The sequence below is a fragment of the Phlebotomus papatasi genome, chromosome 1, assembly GCF_024763615.1.
Source record: "Phlebotomus papatasi isolate M1 chromosome 1, Ppap_2.1, whole genome shotgun sequence".
NCBI lineage: Eukaryota > Metazoa > Arthropoda > Insecta > Diptera > Psychodidae > Phlebotomus > Phlebotomus papatasi.
Genome location: NC_077222.1, coordinates 40931986 through 40954571, shown reverse-complemented (window position 1 = coordinate 40954571; position 22586 = coordinate 40931986). Strand labels below are relative to the sequence as shown.

General features: G+C 36.5%; 2 protein-coding genes across 6 annotated transcripts in view; one reads left to right on the top strand and one right to left on the bottom strand.

The window, feature by feature from the left end:
• The window catches only part of LOC129799738 (uncharacterized), a 155229-nt gene extending 141506 nt beyond the window's left edge, over positions 1-13723 (bottom strand). Inside the window, exons 1-7 of one of the 5 annotated variants that reach the window (XM_055843913.1) lie at positions 13589-13717; positions 10999-13360; positions 9325-9464; positions 9008-9258; positions 3192-4336; positions 3015-3106; positions 682-834 (exon numbers count right to left, since the gene is read on the bottom strand). In XM_055843913.1, coding sequence (XP_055699888.1) covers positions 795-834; positions 3015-3106; positions 3192-4336; positions 9008-9258; positions 9325-9464; positions 10999-13182 — 3852 coding nt within the window. In that variant the 5' untranslated portion in view covers positions 13183-13360; positions 13589-13717 and the 3' untranslated portion in view covers positions 682-794. The other 4 variants (XM_055843910.1, XM_055843911.1, XM_055843912.1 and 1 more) reach the window with 4 other exon arrangements.
• A 2561-nt stretch (positions 13724-16284) lies between these two features.
• LOC129799731 (mucin-2-like) overlaps positions 16285-22586 on the top strand; it is a 54320-nt gene continuing 48018 nt past the window's right edge. The window contains exon 1 of the mRNA XM_055843899.1: positions 16285-16602. Within this exon, the coding sequence (XP_055699874.1) occupies positions 16449-16602 (154 nt within the window). The 5' untranslated portion in view covers positions 16285-16448. The remainder of the gene's footprint in view (positions 16603-22586) is intronic.

Sequence of the window (22586 nt, the reverse complement as noted above, 5' to 3'; positions counted from 1 at the left end):
TCTCTTAAATCTCGCGAGATCTCGAATTTCTCGAGCTTTTGAATTCCCTGAAACAGCTGCAGCAGACAAATTCCCAAAATAAAACACCTTTTCATTTCATTATTCAAATTCTTTTTAATTCCACTATCGATTGCATTATGCAGAAAAAAACATTTTCCTGGGGGAGTTTTCTTAAGTTCTTACACGTGTAGAGTAAAATCTCAGTGTTGAGCTTACAAACTAGAATCTCTAGCCTAGCCTAACAACATCTCCGAGGGAAATAAAATATTCTTAAAGAATCTTATCAAATAATCCTTACACGATATTACTTTTTCTTTTCATTATTTCAACTTATGGAGCCTATTTTATATTAATAATGTGTTCAATAATGCAAATCACATCCACAAAATATTCAATATTTCTCTTGCATACCACACAAATATAAATGCATTGCATATAAGGTAAAGTACCCTTACTCGACCGGGTTCCTCTATTCGACCGGTGGGTCAATTTTTGAATATTTGATGGTGAATTTCATCAATTTCTATGAATTTGTCACTGAATCGTATTATTTAAAGAATAATTGACCTATTAATGTTAGATCATACACAAAATATTATAGCAAATATAATTAAATTGAATAAATAAATCTACCGGTCGAATAGAGGAACCGGTCGAATAAAGGGTACTTTACCTTACATCCACGCATTTTACAATATTAACTTAATTGCAAATTAATTGGCTAAAATTAATTGGTAATTCTTCTCGCTTTTACTTTCTTTTTTCCCTTAAAAATTACTTCATTTCACAATAGTTTACTTATTTCTTCTTTTTTTTTTACGATGATTTTTATGTCTAAAAAGTTAATTGGGGGATATATCGTGTTTAAAGATCACGATTCACTATGCGACAAAAATTTGAAGTTTTTCCATGTAAAATATGAAAAATTTTGTCAAATTTGTAATAAAACTCGTTTTGACAAAATTTCGTTAGAAAGATCTCGATGTGATAACTACACCTTGCGACACGTTGTGGGTGTCTTTGACGAGAGTGCGAAAATTTGTTAGAGGGTCATTTAAGGGTCTCAAATCTAAATAGCTGGGCCTTAGAGCTTTCGATCAATACCAAACTCAAGGCCCCCCGACCCCCCTGACCCGAGCTAGAGGGGCCAAAAAAAGTATTAAAATGGGCATAACTTTATTTATTTATTTTTATTTATTTCAATGTACTTACCGGGCTCTTATTGCCATTTTGTACATTGTTCAGTTTACAAGTTTATTATTCAGATTGCAATGTTTCGTGAAAATGTCCATTCGACGCTTCAATCATTTGCACCGGGCGGGACTCGAACTCACAACTGTGACAGTCGAGCCGAGGGTCACACCGCCCAAGAGCTGAAAGCTCTTGCCAATTGCACCACGGACCCCCAATGACCATAACTCCGGCTCTAATTGTCAGAATTTAAAAAAAATGAGAGCGTTTTGGAAAGCTCTCGTCAAATGCCACTTCCCCTTCTAACATGATAAGTTCATAAAACCACCGCTAGGGGCGCTATTTTTAAAAAGATTTTAGAAATTTTCTAAGTTAAATAACTCAAAAATTCCTTTGTGCATCGGGCTGAAATTTTAGTATGTTGTAGCCGCAGATTATACCTATCAAACAAAAAAATACTTAAGTCGATCCATAACCCCTGACCCGAGCTATAAAGGGTCAAAGTTCGAAAATTGACCGGCCTCTATCTCCGGTTCTAATTAACATTTTGTCCTAAATTTTGGGTTTTTGGGTTCGTCTCGATGAGTACTTTCAGATGGAAATTCAAAAAGTCACCATCATATCTCCGGTTCTATTGAAACCACAGTGCAAATACGCACCATTTTGGAAACGTCCTAGACTGGACTACAACATACTAAAATTTGATTGCACAATGCCGTTTCTGAGAAAAATTAGTTTGAATTTCGATGAATTTTGACGCTATCGCAGCGCCACCTGTGGTGAATTTTTGAATTTCCATCTGAAAGTGCTCATCGAGACGAAACCAAAAAGGTAAAATTTAGGTCGCTATGTTAATTAGAACCGGAGATAGAGGCCGGTCAATGTTCGAACTTTGACCCCTTATAGCTGGGGTCAGGGGTTATAGATCAACTTAAGTTTTTTTTTGTTTGATAGGTATAATCAAGGGCTACAACGTACTAAAATTTCAGCCCGATGCACAATGGAATTTTTGAGTTATTTTAGAAAATTGAAAAATCTTCTTTTTAAAAATAGCGCCCCTAGCGGTGGTTTTATGAACTTATCATGTTAGAAGGGGAAGTGGCATTTCATGAGAGCTTTCCAAAAAGCCCTCACTTTTTAAATTCTGACAATTAGAACCGGAGTTATAGCCATTTTAAGAAATTTTTTTTGGACCCTTATAGCTAGGGTCAGGGGGGTCGTGTGACCTTAAGTTTGGTATTGATGGAAAGCCCTAAGGCCCAGCTATAACATACTAAAATTTGAGCCCGCTCGATGCCATAGGGGCGGAGCCATTGAGAAAACAAAAAAAGGGGGTATTCAAAATGGCGGAAGGAGGGATGGGGGGTGGGGGGTCAATGCACCAAGTTGCAATTTTCACCCGATATATAACCTTTGCCGAAAACCGCAAGTCGATATCTTTTTTAGTTTAGGAGCATTTAAGCTCCAAAGAACGGCCGGCCGGCCGGGAACGTAAATTAGCCACATATATATTCGTGATCAGGAAGTGCTGAAACACATTTTGGTCAAGTTTGAGCTCGATCGGACGACATGAAATTTTGTTAGGATTATAGTAGGTGAGATTATTAAGAATCTCACCTAATATGAACTTAATGTGTTGAAACTTCTGTCAAAGTTAAAGCGTCTGGAAATGGTTTTGAATTAGGACTTTTACCCTATATCTACTACGCACTAGAGAAATTTATGTCAATATTTGAGTTCTTCCTACAAAAGTGTAGGCGATTTGCTTCAATATTGACATAAATCTGGTACGAAGAGGACATTATAATTCTTCTTAAATTTACCCCTCAGCTGTCAACGGATCCCTCGCATGATGAATCTTAACATGTTTATTGTGATTTGTCTTTGTGGCCGAAGTCTTTCCGCAAATGATGCACTGCAAGAAAAAGAGCATTCTATTAGTTTCAAGTCCGTTTTTTTCTGAAATAAAACGAAATCCAACAAAAAAAAAGGAACAAGACCTCATAGGGCCGTTCGTTGGTATGAGAGCGTGAATGTTCCTTCAGATAGTAGGCCCTGTGGAAGGATTTTCCACAAATGTTGCACGTATGCTGCTTCTCGGTAATGTGCTCACGTGTATGACGCAACCAATTGTACTTCCGCCCAAATTGGCATCCACAGTAGTCACAGGTGAAGGGTTTGATGGACTTGTGACGATTGATATGATCCTGAAGATCACTCTGGCGTATAAATGCCTTGGGACATATGGAGCACTTGAAGGGCATGGCTGTGCGACTTGCATGAATCCATTTGTGCATCTTGAGGTTCCACTTGGTGCTGAAGGACTTATTGCAGATACTACACTCAAAGTTCACCTGTTCTGTGTGAATCAACATGTGCGTCTTTATGCTGGTCTTCAGGTAGTGCTTCTCACAAATATGACACGTCACAGTTTCCTTATTCAACTCAATATACTTCTCAGCATGTGCCAATCGGATGTGCCGTGAAAGACTGTTACGATGGATAAAACGCTCCCGACAGAACGGACAACCCTTGGGTATCTTCTCGTGTGTCTCCTTGTGCCAAAGAAATTTCGCTTTTGTATGAAATACCTCACCACAGTGACACAGATAATCCTTCACACGTGGCCGAATTTTCATATGATGGTTATTCTTGTGCTGCAACAAATTCGATTGCCGACGGAATGTCCGTGGACACATGTTACACTTTATCGGTGTCTCTCCCGTATGCATCCTCTCGTGCTCCATCAGACTCTGTCGACTGGAGAATTGCTTGTCGCACAGACGACAAATGTACTCAATCATGCCCAAATGGCGCTTCAGGTGATTTAGCAGTGTCTTCCAGCTCTTAAACATTTTCCCACACGAATAACACTCAGCCGGATGGATGGACAGATGCTTATCGTAGTCCCTGATCTTTGAGTACTGCCCCTTGCACATCATGCAGAAGTACAAACGTTTCGTATTGAATGCCGTCACGAGATCCTGCAGTTCACTCGTGATTGTTGTCTTGTCTTTCATCTGTTTGATATTGAAGTCAATGAAGAAGGTCGAGGTGGGATAACTGGTGGCCTTATCATCCTCCGACTGACTCAAACTTGCTCCTGACGTTGTCGTTGATGTTGCAGCAGATGGGTCGGTTTGAACTACATTACAAGTAAAAACAAGAAGAAGGATGAATTTTTTGACCATCATTGATCCAATATTCAGCACATTTAATTGGTTCTTTAAATTTTTTATGTTTAAAAAAAATTCTTCTGAAATAGAATTTTATCTCAACCAAAGGCTAGAGCCATTCAAATTTATTAAAGATCAATTTCACTTTCACCTATAAAGTAGGGGAGACTGGGGCAAAAAGTCACAAATCGAAAAATTCAAAATTCACTATCTTCAAAGGTAAAAAAGATAGCGGCTCAAATTTTTTTCTATAGATAGCCTCCATAGACCTTCTTCAATTTTTTTTCAATTTCTCAATTATCGAAGAAACATTTTTTTTTTTCAAAAAACAGATTAAAAAATGCTTGAACAGCTTTAACAGTTTAACTCGCAAAGATAGAAAAAAGAGTTTAAGACTAATTTGTAGTAAAATAAAGTTATTATAAATGTGGATTGACAGTCTTATGGCATCTACCTACACACTAGATGAATTTATGTCCATATTGAAGCAAATTCCATACTTATGTGTAAGAAAAACTCTTCAATATGGACGTAAGTTTCTCTAGTGTGTAGAGGCCATAAAAGATTTAAAACGGTAGTAAGAATATATACTTCATAAAATACAATAACGGGAAGCGGGGGGCTATATGGATATACAATAGCCGTACTCACTATGGCGTTGTTATCTCGTAATCTCCGTAATCTGTAATCTTGTTAAAATTTTCCATTCATAAAATACATTACGAGAACATAACGAAATAATGGACTCTGGGGTGCGTAATCTTGTAATCTCGTAAAAATTTTATTTTGTTAAGTACTAGCAGCTAACTTCATGCCTTTCCGAAAGCTTTCGGCCCCATAGCAAAAGAAAGCGGAATAGGAATAACAAGCGAAAAAATCCTCGAAATTTTCCACTATTTGCCTTAAAAAATTCCATATGAATTTTCCATAATATGTTCCAAGGAAAATTTAATGGATTTATGCTGGATTTTTCATATAGAATACATCCATGGAAATGCTCGTGGAATTTATGTGGATTTTTCCACCAAAATAAAATGGAGAAAAACTGAAGCTGTCACATGCACCTCGTGATTTTACTTCCGAATATTAAAGAAATAGCAAAGATTACGAGGATTATAATATGTTTTACTAAATCAGCAATAACGAATTAACACTTTGAGCAATAAAAAAATATTTTGTAAAAAAAAATAATTTTTTCGAAAATATTTATTAATTAACATAAAAACAGTATTATTTTAGGTTGGCGACCTATTTAATGTAATCACTTCATTATTATCTACACGAAACGCAGTGTCGCATAATTAATTATATTATAATTGCCACATGAATCACTAGAAATGTTTGCGGAAGGTTTGGAAACAAATTCTAAAAGTTGTCGCAACACCATTTTATTTGTTTGACATTTCAGAAAACTTAGTGGAAAAATCCATATAAAACACTATGGAAAGATAGTGGAAATTTCCATATGTTTTTTCCAGCTTATCCCGCGGACGTTTCACGTGTGAGTTTCCATATAAATCTTCCGCGGAATACCGCGGAATTTAACGCTGGAATTCCAGCATGTCGTACTAGTAAATTCCATGGAGCACTATGATTTCCATGGAATTTCCGGCTTTATATTCCATAGGAAAACTTAGTGGAATTTTAGCGTCAAATTCCAGCGAATTTAGCCATTTGGACGCAACTTTTCCATTGGAATTTTTGCGGAATTTTGCTATGGGGGGGGCTTTCAGAAAAAGCTAAAATTGAACGAGAAATTACATAACCTCAGAATTTGTGCAGTGTTTTGGTTTGAGCCGGTCAACAAAATGGAGAAAAACACCGATAATTCTGTAAGTATTAATTTAATTTAATTTAATTTAATTTAATTTTAATAAACGCTGTTTATTGTACTTGTGACTCATTGTGACGACAAACACCAAAATGTAAACAAAAAAAAAAACTTAACAAGATTACGAAACGTCAAAGTGACTATTTTGCCACTCACGATGATGGCCTTAACAGCCCTTTTCAGATTAGAGATTACAAGATAACAACGCCATAGTGAGTACGGTTTATTATTTTTTCCACATATTTCTAAGTCAAGATCAACCAGTTGAACAGAATTAATTTTAAGCCCCAGCATCCTTTAGGAATCCACTAAAAATATCATATAATAATATAGTACCAACCCAATAAAGACCCGCTTCCCCCTAATTATGATCCATCTAATTATGACAAAATGTTCCAAATTTGCAGAATGCTCAAACGCACGAGAAAGAGCTCTTCATGAATATTTTGGGTACATTGAGTAAGATGGGCAAATTTGGAATTTTGAGGTTTTTCACTTCTGCCACTCTGTTTCAGATGATCAAATGGAAAAAGAAAACCATGATGTATAAGACTTTACATTGGAGATTATTTCTTCGTTGTTGTTTTTTTTTTCTTTCTGACATCTAAAGCAAATCTCAAGGTTCCAAATTAGACCTGATTCCAAATTACCCCATCTTACCCTACCGGTTTATTACTGATTAAACTGATCCATAAAAATTATAAAAGCGAAATCGAAAATTGGTCAACTAATGCACATTTTAAGATATTTTTCGCATGAGTATAGCAAAAACAAGCATATAAACAAATAAAAAAGTATGTTCGAGAAAGGTAAATCATTTACGGGTACTTCATCGATTCAATACCGATTGAAACCGATGCATCTGGGTTGACAATTTCAACAAACTTTCCAAAAAAATCCAAATTTAAACAATTCTGTTAAAAATTAAGGATTCTCTTCTAAAGTAGTTCGAACATTTAAAATGGCGAACTTTCTGGGCATAGGTGTCTATTGAAATAATGTTAACTCTTTCCTCTCTTTTGGGACTCTGAGTACCCAAAGCAGCATATGAATATTCAGTGAAAAACAGTGTTTTATTAATTATTCAGAACTAAGAAAAATTCAATTCTTTTGGATGATTACAAACTATAAGGATGTTCAAAAGTAAGATATTATTTGTAGGACCTCAATTAATTCCTGAGCTTAGATATTTTTAATTAAAAAATTGTGAAATTGGCTTGCAACATATGCTGCGGTCTGGAACGAGTTAAACAGGAATAGCTGCTATACAACAAATCCGAAAATAGACGAAATCGGTCGGGCCAATATTGAAATAAATTAGAAAATATTATTTTGAAAGGGATGGAGGAAGAAGCGGACCTAATGTAAATAAAATAATGCGATATAAAAATTCACATATGCGAAGGGTGGGGTCATCAAAGGACCGGAAGTTAATATCTATCAGTGTTTGAACAACTCCAGATAAAAAAATCGTAAAATTAAAAAAAAAAGCAATATTTAGGGGAAGACTTTCAGGCTTCGCACACACTCTGGCTTCAAACTCTTCATGTTTTTCTCATATTCCTTTAATGAATCTGACCTGATTTTTTTCAGGAAAAATGTGTCGATTATTTATTGCAATATAATACCATAGATAAGGTCATATTCGTCAAAGCGAAAAATATGAAGTGTTGGAAGCCAGAGTGTGTCCGAAGCCTGAACACCTTCACTTACTCAATTACCGGTACTTTATTGATTCCTTACCTATTGAGACCGATGCAATCGGATTTGAATTTCAAGACCTTTCCAAAAGTCCAAATTTAAACAATACCGTTAAAAATTAAGCTCTGGTTGCCTTTTGACCTTAGAAAATTTAAAATAGCGAATTTTGCGGTCATGGGTAGCTATGGACAAAATGTTCTCCTGAACTAGTTAATATATCCGAAAATAAATGAAATCGTTCGGGTTAATTTTGAAATATACCAAAAAAAACATGATTTTCGAGGGGTTGGAGGGGGTAGGGGAGGGGTATTTTCAGGGTAGTTTCGGCAAAAGAATTCCTTTATAGCATGTTTTTTTAGAGTTGGTCACTGAAGACTAGAAGTAAATCGTTTTACCTTTTAAACTTCAGAATACTCTGGTTTCGAATACTTCATATTTTTCCCATGTTCCTTTAATGAATATATCCTAGTTTTTCAGGAAATGTGTGATATAAGACAGGCTATTGAAATATATTTTCGACGAAAATTGCTTCTAGTGTGTAGACACCATAAGAAGTCAGAAAAAGTGATTTTTTCTGACCCAAAATTTTTTACCCTTTCGTCCTTAAACGGTTAAGCAGGTTAAACCGAGAGACGATTTAATGTAATTATAATCAAAATAATGATCAGATTACATTTTCAGCAATTTCCGACTAATCTGCTCTCGGCTTAAGCTGAGAAACGGCTTAGTTAGTGGGAAACTGATGGGAATTTAGTCAAATAATTATTTTGACTATAATTATGTTAAGCCGACTCTCGGCTTAGGTCGTAAATGGTCTAGGGCATTAAATCTACTTAACAAGCCCCTGAACAAGTAATTTTTTCTTAAAGAAAAAGCCGTATTGAAAAAAAATTATTGATAAAGATTTTAGAATATATTTGCAATGCGCAAATTACTAATTGCAGCGATGCAACTTTTGTTTCAATTAAAAAAGAAATCTTATTAAAATAATGTTCTAGACAATTTTTTCTTATAGAAAATATATCATTTCACAACATAAAAAAAGTATTAAAAAAAAAGAAAGTGGTAAAAATATGTGGGCAGTTTTCAAATTAAATATTTGCTTTACCTTTTGTTCTGAATTGTTTATTTCTCCTCTCAGATGCAAGAAATTCCTGATGATCATTGAACATGTGATACTTTCTCTGACGGTAGAGCCTAAAAGAACGTGAACATATCGAACAGGGATATTTTAGTACTCTCACGAAAGGCTTTTTTTTCTCCTCGGCATTCTTCTTGAAACTAGATGAACTGTCCAGATCTGCCAGGGTAGGAACCAGTGTTTTCTGATCCTCCCCATTCTGCGCAGCCAAAGAAGTGCTAGAAATGCAGGATGTTAATAAGTTAATCCCCAAAGAGATTAATAAATTCCGGGGGATTTCTTACAATTTTGGAATAATATGGGTGGCAATGTGTGAGGCATCCTGCTGATTATTCTGATCACTGCTCAGGCTCCAGCTTTCCCTGGCAACGGACATGTCATATGAACTGGAGAATCTCGGTGCGGCATCGGAGTTGGGATAAACCTAGAAGGACGTAGTAGTAAAACAGTAAACCACAAACCAATAGTAAAACACAAACCGACGTAAATAATAGTTAACGAGGTGGGGATTCCGGAAATCGTCGGGAAAATACAATTCACTCAGGTAAAATTTTCAAAAATTACCGATTTTTTTATTTAATTGTTTTGGTTGTTCTAGTAAAATATATTATTATTTTGCAATATATTAATCATGGAAAACAATTGAGATTACACGAAGACTGTCCAGAATGAGTAAAATGGTCGATTTCTGCGAATTAAGCGAAATTGATAAAGAAGCAGACTTCAACAGTGATGATGAATTCTCTAATTCATCCGTTAATACCCCAGATCGTGAAATAAAACCAGAAGATGAGCAATGTATTTCAAAGGACCTTCAAATTATACAAGAATGTGACGTTTTCATAGCTGATCTGTGACCTATTCGGTAAAAATCAGTCTTATTGAAACACCTTGAGCTTCATTAACGTCTAATTATAAAAATTATAAACGTTTTTTTCCTAAAAATTATCATTTCTTAGATAATCATACAACATTCATCCATAAAAAACATTTAAAATTCATTTATTTTACTATTTTTTGTTTTTGTTCACTAATTTTCAATAAAAATATTTCAGTCTTTTTATGCCTTAACCCTTTAAGGACGACTGGAACACCGGTGTCTCATAAAGAAAATAATTTTTCCTGACTTCCTAAAGTTATTTTTTCCTTATGTTTGTACATAATTGTAAAGTATAGAATGTTGAAGAAATCTAGGATATTTTTTGCAAGTCTCCAGCCATTAGCTATATAGTAAATTTTTGAGCTAAAAAATTACGAATTTTTAAATTCTCATATTGAAAATGAATTTTAAATATTTTTTATACTTTCAATTTTTTTTTTAAGCAAAACCGTTTTGGGAAAAGAAACTACAATACTCAAACATAATATTTTTGATTAGATTGAAAATTATTATTCATTAGTATTGTCAGAAAAATACTTAAATTTTTAGGACAATTTTGTCTCTATCGTTCATAGAGACAAAAAATACATCTAATCAGACTCTGTTGGCTTTTCGAAGGTCAGATATAAGACCTTTTACTGGTTTTGTTCATTGGTTTCATTTTTATTGCTGATTTTCGGTCCGCGAAAACTGTCTCGTCGTTAAAAGGTTAAACCGATATGACCGCCTGGAGGCGGTCTTTACCTTTTCTCACCTGGCGCCCAAACGGAAAGAGATAATGAAGAATGGATGGTATTTTTGAGTTCAGTGGACCATTAATTACCCTAGACAAAATTATTTAACTACTTTTTTTGGATATTAAAGAAAACACTGTTAGAGGGTTAATTGGCTCAGGATGTTCACAGGGCATGTAGAGGGAATGGGAGCACTTTTTTTTTACAATTTTCTAGGATTTCTTCAACAGCGTTTTTCACAATTTTCTTCACTTTTCTTCTTTCTTAGGCTTTTTCGAGGAATCCAGCAGTTAAGGTTTAGTTAGGAATTTTGTAGGGGGGATCCTTTTGACAATTTTACTTACCGGAATATTCCAAAGACCATCAATATCTCCATTGCTCTCCTGCTCAGAAATTTCTCCTTTGGCCGGCATCTTCTCATCTGTCCTGATATTGAGGCTATCAGCCGATGGGGCTCGACTAACGCCCATCGAATGCGTTCGACACGTATCGAGATCCACATAGGAATTCTGATTACTCTCCAACTGTGTATACTGTTCCCAGGACAGATCTTCATTCATGATGGCCATGGGTGAGAAGCGAACAGAACGATCATTGGAAAATATATCACCTTCACTCTCATTGTATCCCAGGAATTCCGTGAAGCCATAGTCAAATCTACTGGGTCCAGCGGCTTCCTCGAAGAATCCCTGGGAATTGGGAGCTGTGAATTCTGCCTGATTGGACGATGTTCCAGCTGACGATGACGCTGATGAGGAGGAAGAAGCTGAAGTGCCAGCTGATGATGATGCCGAGGAAGAGGAAGACGAAGAGGAGGAAGATGATGGAAAAACTTTCTCTTCCTTTTTATCCCCATCCTCCTCTTTAATTGTGAACACTTGTGGTTTGGATGTGGGCACCTCTGGTGGTGGTCTTGTCTCAGGATCAATTTCCATCTTAGTAGGCTCAGGGGACATTTCCACTTGAATTGTAAAGATTGGCTTCACCACACTACTTGATTCCTGTGGATATTCCTCCTCATCTTTCTTCACTTCTTTTTCGGCTGCAGTGGCTTCTGGGACTTTTTCTACCTCACCCTTATCATCCTCCACTGTTATCACTGGATTTTGTTTTTCATCTTCCATTGCAACTTCTTCCGCTTTGATTTCTTGCACTTTAAAATCATCCTGATTAGGTGTATCTTCAATTTTCTGACAATCCTCATCTTTGACTTTGGAAGCCTCCTCTTTCTCTTCCTTGATATCGGCTAATAGTTCAGGCTTCTCCCCTTCCTTGGCACCTTCCTCATCTCCTGCCTTTTGCCCTTCTGCCGATGTCGATGGCTCTCCCACTGCAACCTTATTGATCTCCACCTCACACGGAGGTTCAATTTTAACCTCATCAGGTGTATCATGGATGACAATGGGATTCTTGAATTTAACAACCAATTTCTTTGGTGTTTTGCTGAGGAATTTCCTGGGACTTGTAGTGGGAAAATTTGATGATCTGGCTGGCAGTGTTTCTGATTCCTTTGTCTCCTCTTCCTTCTTCTTCTCCTGCTCCTCGTGCTCCTCCTCCTCCTGCTCCTGCTTCTCCTCTTTCACTTCCACTTTCGGTTTTTTCTCTAGATTTATGTATGATGGCAACGGAAGTGGCACAGATGCTGAAGTCACCATCCGAATAACACTGGTCTTGGCAGCTGTCAAACACTCTGTTAGTTTTGTGTCATCATCCGACACCTTCTTAGAGCTTCCCAATAAATTCTCTGGACAATTACTTAAAGTACTGGTGGATTCTTTGACCGTTGACTGGTGATAGATAATATCTTGCATTTTCAGAGTGCTCTCAGGAGAAAGTGTGACCGAACTGAGCACCCTAAAACGTCGGCGTGCTTTGGGCTGATCAGTCTTTATCTCTTGCATCTCGTCAGCCACATCTTCATCATGTGGCTCCTCCTTCGGTGGCTCTACAATCTGCTCATCATCCTTACAATCTTCCGGATACGCATTTTCCCCATCCTGAACCTCAGAATCCTCCTGATTTGTCTGTATTGCACTTTCTTGTCCCTCACCTTCGTAATAATCCCACTCAGCCTCAGCCATGGGTTCAGATTGACCCTCAGAGTAGAGGCTCTCATTGGCAGAATGCCCTGTGGCCATATAAGGCTCATTATCATATTTACAATTTGATTTGGGTGGGAGGAGACAGTAGGGCCAGGTTGTTGTGGCTGGACCAGAAATCATCTGAGCTGGTACCAGAGTATAGGGCTGATTTGAGGTATTTATAGGTTGCTGCATTGTAGTGCGGCGAATCAACTGAGTACTTTGACTGTTGACAATCGTGAGATTGTTCTGGGGCACTCCCATAGATCCCTGGGGCATACCAATGAGGGATGCCTGGGCACCACCAGGAGTACCACCATTGCCCAGGGTCAATGAGACAAGGGCAGATATGACACTGTCCTTTGGGTGAGTGTCTAAATGAGAATCCAGGGTCATCCCCTGGAGCAGGAAGAGCTTGCACACAGGACATTGTATTTGTGGAAACATGTCTACACACTCTCTAAGTCCCTCCTATCTCTATCTCTCAATTATTCACACAACACTATTGATTCTTTCCCCTCAAATAATGTACAATGGAAACACCATTTTGTTTCTCGACGTATTACTTAGCATTTCCGTAAATTGCCAAGGTATTTTCACAGCACTCCCGGCACCTGTTCTGCACCTGAAACACACAAAAGCACCCCAATGACTTCCTGATCACTCACTCATCACATTTTTGGGGCATTTTCCTGGGGGAATTGGGTGAAAAAGTGCGTGAGAAAAAATCACATCATACAATCGATAGCAATAGCAGCCATTGCTAGTCGAGGTCGTCACACATTTTTCACCAAATTCCATCCCATATTTCCCCCATTTGACCCATTTACAATCATTTTCTCAAACAACACACCTTTTCTCACAATCCGTTTCACTTCACACGTGCACCACAGTCAAAATTATCACGGAAAATTCACTAATTGGAGGAGAATCAACATTAAAAAACAGCGAGCAAAGAAAATTCTTTGACAACATACCACTAGCGCTGTCTCGTGAGCTAAATGCGACTCAGATAACAACGGGATTAACGACGAAAAATTAGTGAATTTTTTTCAAAAAGCAACGAAATAACGGCTTTTGAGGAAATTTTCTTTTGAGTATTTTTTTACCAAAATTTGAAAAAAAAAATATTAATAGGAAATTTTTGCATGGGACGATCGACGATCTTCTCCAATTGAGGCAAAATCCTTAAAATCCAGAAAATTCATTTTATAATTTTAAAGCTGTGGGAGAAAACTTTTTTAAATAATAAAATTAAAAAGAAAACAAAAACTAAATAAAAATTTTGTTAAGCTGGAAAAATGTTACTTTTTTTACAATTTTGTAAGGAGAAATCATTAATGGCATGGCACATTGAATATAAAGATTTTGTAGCTTACCTGACTAAAAGTTGCGACAAAGGATATTTTAAATGTGCACTGCAAAATTGTAGAAAATTAATTTATGTTAACTTGAACCTACTTGAATCCCTTTGAGAAAAATTCAGTAGCGCAATTAGGAAACGCAGAACCGCAGTAGAACAAGTTTTTTTGCTGCATTTTAAAACATATTGTGACTGGAAAAACAGAGATTGTTCGCGAGGAGTTATTCCTAAACACGTCTGCACTGCACGACGGTCCGCGAAGAAAAGAGATAGGGGAAGGTTTTGCACCTTCGTAATGTTGCAGCTTCGTAAAAGTTGATTTTTTCCAAGTTACTAAATGAATTTCATCCATGGACTATAATCTAAAAGCTAGTCCTACATCTCACATTTCCTGACAAATTTGGAAGCCTAGGCCTTTTTTCCTGGGTTCAAAAGGCAAAAATAAAAAATGATCCTAAAATCGTAATTCTGATATGTAATATTTTATGCATTTTTGCACACTGCAAGTGTCTTTTCGAAAAAGAAACTATTCCAAGTTATATAGAGGGTTTATTAGGGTTAATATTTACCGTGAAAATCTTTTGCTGGAAGGGGGTCGTTTTTGTGGGTGGAGGAAAATTCATAAAAATTACCACGCTTGCAGCTCAGGAAAATTGAATTTTGCAGCTTCGTAAAAACATCTGTTAAAATTACTGACCACCGAATTTGAGAATTCTTCACTGTTTTGGGTCACACTGTGCACGCCGCTCGGGATATTTGATTTATCATAGATTCCACTGAATAAATTTACAAGAAAATTTTGGGATATTAAACAATTTTCACTTAAATCTCGAAGGAAAGCACGCACTTCCCCATCAAAATGAGACTTCATCAGATGTTTTTATTTCACTTCTATTAAATTAAACATTAAGCCTGAATCTGCTTATGGTAGATGTGATTCTTTCATTGCCTATTCGGTGCGTTTTGAGAATTTTTCATCCAATTTGCTTTGTTTTCAAGCGGAATTTTTCACATTTTACTTCAAAATTATCATTGGTAATTCTAAGAATCACTGATGTTCAAAAAATGTTCTGTAAAACAGATTGGAGACGTTAAAGAAAAAACAAGGATTGCAATAGGTGTGATTACTACTTTCTGATTTGTGCAGTGATCAAAAAACACTTCTTATGGTGGATGTGATTCTTTAATTGCCACTTCGGTGTATTTTGAGTATTTCTCATTCAATTTTCCTTGTTTTAAAGTGGAACTTCCCACATTTCAGTTTAAATTGGTGGCTGGTCATTTTTGAAATCAGTTACGTCCGAAATATGTTCTGTAAGACCCATTGGAGGTGTTTGAGAAAATCTGAGGATTACAATTGGTCTGATTATGAGAGAATCATATCATATACCTATCATATCATATATCATATATCATATATATATACGTATCATATACCTAATCAAGCTCTTAACTGACTGTCAGAATGCAGGGTAAATGGTTTTCCGAGTGTCAAAAAACATGTGTTAGAAAAATAGCTTAAAATTAATTTTTAATGTGTGATACCTCCTACAAATGGTGAAAACAAGTAGATGAAAGTTCCATCTAAGAAGTAGTGATGCCAAAATTTTTGTGTCCGGTGTAATGTTTTCGGGGAAAATGAGGCCTACAGAGGTGAGAAAAAGTGGTACGAAGCTGAGTTAACCAGGGCACCTTCGTAAAAAATGCCGCTAGATTTTCATTTTCCTGTAGAGGAAAATACAAGGACTTCCAGGAATTTTGTGAGGCAGAATTATTAACCCAATAAGTAAGAAATTTTTTTGACATAGTGATATAATTGATTCGGTGTGTGTGGCATTCAGTAAAAAATCTTAAATCTTGCACTCCTTTTTTAATACGAAGCTTCAAAACCTTCTCCTATGGTCCTACACTTACAAGATACTCGCTTGGCTTGACAAGTCGTCTTCACCACCCTCTCAGAGATTCTGGTCCTGGGAAGTGTCTCGAAAGAGCGGCAATTTTCCCAAAGCAAGAGCAAGAGCCTTTGTTGCTTATGGCGGGTTTTATCGGTTTTATCGCTTTTACAAGATGCAGAAAAAATATACTTTTTTTTAATTTATTCTTGATCATAAATTTGAACGTTAAGGTCTATTTTTTAAATCATCTTCACTACTGCCATCTATTGAGATTTTCTCGGGAATTTCCCAAAATTTGGTTGACAGTTCGTGCCAGTCGTGGCAGAATTTTTGGAGCAAAAATAGTGATTTATCTGTTGCAATTTTACCGTGTTGTGCCCCCATTTCTCGTTATCTTTTGATCTCGTGCCAATCCTCTGTCATCAGTGTTGCTATTTGTGCGATAATCGGTGAAAATGTCGAAGAAAAACCCCTTACTTTCGTCCGCTGGACTCACCTTCGATGACTTCACCCATAACGCCAGGTTAATGCCAGCTGCGGCACCTGTTCCCGTGGCCACGGTTGTTCCAGATGTCCAGGGCTCTCGAGGAAGTTCAGAGGAACCCAAGGGTAAGTCAAAATAACACATCCGGAAAGGCATTCAAATGGAGCAAGAGCAGTAAACTGAGAAATAGGTTTTTGCCCCAATTTTTTATTACAATCCCACACCCATTGATTCTGTGGCACATTGAAGGAGGATCTTAAGATCCTCAAGAACGTCGCTCCATGCGGGTTCTTTCCGTACGGTAGACGGGTAGATCCCGTGAAGCTCGTTTCCTACGATAACACCAGCAACACAGAACGATTAGTAGGATTATGAGGATGATCAGGAGAATGCATCCCAGGACAACAGCTGCAATAGCTGCTTCACTCAGCCAGATATCCCTCACGTCCAGTGATACGGATTTCTGATTGTTGGCTAGATCAAAGGCCGTGATAGTCACGCGCGGTTGACAACAAGAGGCTGAATACGTGGCCAAAACTGGATCCCGGGTACCGGCGATAAATTGATTCCTATACAGAAGACCTCGTGGTTGGGATTGAATTCTCAAAATTCCAGTTTCCCAATCATGAGCAGAAATCTCCACACTCCAAACGTGTCCAGCGCAATTTCCCGGTGAACTACGCCATTCACAGCGACTCCCGTACGTCCAGTACATCCAGGGAGCTGATGAGTCTTGCGTGGAGGTTGCACTGGACACTGTGAGGTAGACAGACTGAACTGCAGATACTATTCCTTGAGCGGTCAAAGTCACTCTGTCCCGCAAACCAACTTCAGCTGTTGGAGGAATTTGCAGAACCACAGTTACTACAAAAGTCTGGCCAGGTCCCACCAATCCCCTGTTGATCAGATATTCTCATTTAGCATCAGATAAAGTATTCACAAGAGGAGTTTACTCACGATGGTGGGTTTATGTTCCTGAGGAATCTGTGTTCATCTACAACTTGGAAATTGTGAAAGAGTGCAGTGTTTCTTAGATTTGTCACTTCAAAGTAAATCTGGAAGTTGAAAAGATAATGTTCATTGAAATCTCCAATACAATCGGCTTAAAAATTCAATTCCTTCAGCAATTTTTGCATTGTTAGATTATGAAGAAAAATTTGGTTTGTTACCGTTAATGATAAGGGACCGTCTTATCAAAGCTCTTAAGTGTGTATGTATATTATTTAAATATACAGCAGCATAAAATGCTGATATCACAAGAATACATTCTTTCAAAAGATAATGAATGAATGATGATGATAATTGAGTTCATGGTTACACTGCATGACCTGTGTCTTATAAGTTTTCGCAAATACGAATTCAATAGGAATTGAATTTCTTGCTGAAATTCTAAAGTTTTTGTCCATTTGAAGAAAACACTGCGCACTTTCTCAAAGTTTAACTAGCTTTTGCAAACAAGTTTACAGAACGTTGTTTACTTGTTGCACATTCAATCAATAAAAATTTCATCTCAATGTTGACGATGTTCAGGGGCGCCATCGTGAACCCCACAAGTAAGCACCATTATGACCTCACGTGTTGATACTTCATAAGGCTTTCTAAAACCCAGTGATAAGCTCATTTAAATTTATGATATAGATGAGATTGTGAATTTTAATTAATTTAAAAATATAACAATCATAAACCTTTCGATTTTGTCAACGCTTCCACATATCCACTAACCCCTGAGTTCCTTAGTTAGGGGTTTTTATTTTTTAGCATAAGTTTGAGATTTATTATTTAAAAAAAATATATATGAAAATAATTTTGTCCGTTTTTTTTTTCAATTTAGGGTAAGTGTGCTAAATTTCGGCATAGTTGCATGCAAGCGCCAAAGTCTCAAGTTTAAAATGTAATATTTTTATTACAAATTGATTTTTTTGATATTTTTTTATAAGGAGTGTTGCTTGGAACCTTGTAGACAGTCTATCGTCTTTATTTTCTCTACATTCTTTTTTAAACAATTTTAAAATGAATAAAAATATAGTCATAGCATTGGTGGCCTATTCCGGCCACCTTCATTCTCATAGTACCTTGCCCTTCCGGAATCCTTCCAATGTCTTTTTCACATCAATTCGTTCGTCCAAGCGACATTTTCTGTTATTCATTTTTTGTTATTATTTGCATTTTATAATCTCTAGACTCTAGAGTATGCAAAGACTAAAGAATCATGGAAATTCGAGGAACAAAAAATGTGGCCAGAATTGCAAGCTGGCCGGAATTTGGTACATTTACCCTATGTGTGATTTTTTTATTGTAATTACACTTTCACACTTATTGTAATGCTGAGAGCCGATCACCAATCTCAGATCGGTCTCATATTTATGGGGAATAGAAGTTTTGAACAACCATTATTCCGAAAATTACGAGTTGCCTAAAATCGAATACGGTTGTCCATGTCCATAGTACGCAATATATCCGGATTAAAATTAAATAATTATCTTTACGTTTTTAAAACTTATATACTCAATAACTTTTTATAAAGAAACTTCTTGTTCTATTTATTGGGTGAGATTCTTAACAATCTCACCTACTATAATCCTAACAAAATTTCATGTCGTCCGATCGACCTCAAATTTGGCCAAAATGTGTTTCGCCACTTCCTGATTCCGAATATATATGTGGCTAAGTTACGTTCCCGGCTGGCCGGCCGGCCGCTCTTTGGAGCTTAATAGCTCCTAAACTAAAAGAGATATCAACTTGCGGTTTTCGGTAAAGGTTATATATCGGGTGAAAATTGCAACTTGGTGCATAGACCCCCCACCCCCCACCCCTCCTTCCGCCATTTTGAAGACCCCCCTTTTTTTGTTTTCTCAATAGCTCCGCCCCTATGGCATTCAGCGGACTCAAATTTTAGTATGTTATAGCTGGGCCTTAGAGCTTTCCATCAATACCAAACTTAAGGTCCCCCGACCCTCCTGACCCGAGCTATAAGGGTCCAAAAAAAATTTCTTAAAATGGCCATAACTCCGGTTCTAATTGTCAGAATTTAAAAAGTGAGAGCTTTTTGGAAAGCTCTCGTGAAATGCCACTTCCCCTTCTAACATCGCAAGTTCATAAAACCACCGCTAGGGGCGCTTTTTTTAAAAAGAAAATTTTTAAATCTTAAAAGTTAAATAACTCAAAAATTCCATTGTGCATCGGGCTGAAAATTTAGTATGTTGTAGCCGTTGATTATACCTATCAAACAAAAAAAAACCTTAAGTCGATCCATAACCCCTGACCCGAGCTATAAGGGGTCAAAGTTCGAACATTGACCGGCCTCTATCTCCGGTTCTAATTAACATAGCGACCTAAATTTTACCTTTTTGGTTTCGTCTCGATGAGCACTTTCAGATGGAAGTTCAAAAGTCACCACAGGTGGCGCTGTGATAGCGTCAAAATTCATCGAAATTCAAAGTCACTTTTCTCAAAAACGGCATTGTGCAAGTTAATGAAATTTTAGTATGTTGTAGTCCAGTCTAGGACGTTTCCAAAATGGTGCGTATGTGCGCTGTGGTTTCAATAGAACCGGAGATATGAGGGGTCAAAGTTCACGAAATTCAAAAAATCATATCTCCGGTTCTATTTGACCGATTTTGATGAATGAGGGCTTAAACGAAAGATCTCACCAAATGCTACAACTTTCTAGAATATTTGAACTTCCTGGGACCAACACCAGGGGCGCTAAAATCGAAAAACCAATTTCAATATCACATAACCTCAATTATCTCAACTGTCGCTGAACCGATTTTGATGATTACTTCAACATAATTGTAGAGCACATTTGTCTCTACATTTCGTCCATACATCATTTTCCGCTCAGACTACGCTATCACTCCGATTTTGCCGTTTAAGTGTGAAAAAATTGATTTTTCCAATAATAACGCTTTGAAATCACTCAGATGCCAATTTGACTGCCTCTACTCCACCGAGACACTTAAAATAGGGGTTTAAATGGAAAGTCCCGCAAAATACAACAATTCTTTGATTTAGTTGAAGTTCAACAAATGAACACTTGGGGCACTCTGGATGAAAAAACGAGTTAAGAAACAAAAAGTTGGCTTCTGAGTAGTCGATGAGTTCAAGTTCTACGGCAAAATTATAGAGAACATTCTGGTCTACATTTCAACCATATAACACTTTTCTGTCAGTTCATCCAAATCCTTGACATTTTGGTTCAAATACAAAACTTGTATAATTTCACGAATTTGATTCAAGATAACTGAATGGCGTCTCCCTACTTCAGCATCAAATCGAATTTGCATGCACTCCGAGTTAGCTCACGTTAAGAATCTCACCTACATAAGCCGGTTAGGATTATCTGTCCCTTTATTTATTTATTTTATTTTTTTTTTTTTCAAAATTGGAACTACCGGCTTAAAACCGACTTTTAACCCTCTAACGGGTAAGACCGCCTCCAGGCGGTCTTCACAAAAATCACATTTACAGCGACAATAAAGATTTTATTTATTTAAAAGTGCTATAGTGTCCTCGTTAATACTCTTACTAACATCTCTTGAAAGTTTGAACTCATTTTGACTCTTCGTTTTGTTGCTATTCCCAGTTTTGTGTGACAGGTCAGAGAAAAACCAACAAAAAATATTAGTGCAAAAAAACTCATTTCCAGTTTCCATAAAAATACCAATTTAAAGTTATCTGAATAAAATAAATTTATTTGTTACTGAAAGATATGTCATTCTACTTTGTATATTTTATTTAAAAAAATTTGAAAAAACTAAAAGTGTGAATTTTAGAAGCAAAAAGAGTTTCAAAAAATTTTTATATTTTCTCACCTAGCGCCTAAACTAAAAAAGATAATAAAAAATGGATGGTTTTTTCGACTTTATTGGATCATAATTATCATAGAAAACATTGTTTTAGAACTTTTTTTCGCATATTAAAGAAAACACCGTTAGAGGATTAACATAGTGGATGGACCTTCAATATTATCACATGGATAGTAATTTTCACTGTATTATTAATACTAAAAACATTCTGTAAAATCATTCCTTAATCTTCAACTTTTGCCCAAACATACGACTTTTTTGGACCAGAGGGTGTAGAATTTATGGGTTAATTAAACAAAATATTCTACTAGGGGAAAGTACTCTCCCATCGAACGTTCATGCCTTCGAATAATGTGAATTTTCTGTTAGTTTTCCTAAAGGCCTCTACACATTGGGAGCAATTTTTGTCAAAAATTGCATTTTTGACAGAATTTTGACGTTTCTGCCTACAGCACTGCAGCCAATTTCCTTCAAAAAAGCAATTTTTAACGAAAATTGTGTTCAATGTGTAGACACCTTAAGAGACTTACACATTTCTATTAAATATTAGTTGGTTGATCACTAATTGCTGATAATTCCGTGATATTTTAGTGCAAATCTCTTACGAAAAACACAAGAAATTCGCATTATTAGAAGGCATGAACGTTCTAAATGAAATTACTTTCTTCTATTGTGTTAAATTTATCAATTATCTAGTACAAACATAAAATAATAACCCTTTATATCAAAATTTCACATTTTAATTGATTTTTTTCGGGTTCCGATATAGTCACCGAATCCAATGGAGTCAACGGGCCTGGAAATAATTAGTTGACTCTATCGAGGTCTCACTGTATTAATTATTCTATACAAATTAGAAGATCTGATAATCCTAAATAATGAGAATTTTTGCTAATCTTTACTATTCCATCCTAAGTCAATCAAATCCCCAAAAATCCTGCCTTATGAGAAATTAGAGAAGAAATCATTAACCTACAGCTTAAGTCGAAAGGCAGCGTAACGTAATAATCAAAATAATGATTGGACTACAGTCCAACTAAGCTGTCTCTCGGCTTAGACCGTAATACCCTAGACACACTTACGACTTAAACGACTTAAAGAGAGACAGTTTTTGTCTAATCTGTCTCTCGGCTTAAGCTGAGAAACAGCTTAATGGAAAACTGATGGAAATTTAGTCAAATCAATATTTTGATTATAATTACGTTAAGCTGTCTATCGGCTTAAGTCGTAAGTGTGTCTAGGGCATAGTCTGTCTAGTTTATGCCATGCCCTAGACACACTTACGACATAAGCCGCGAGAC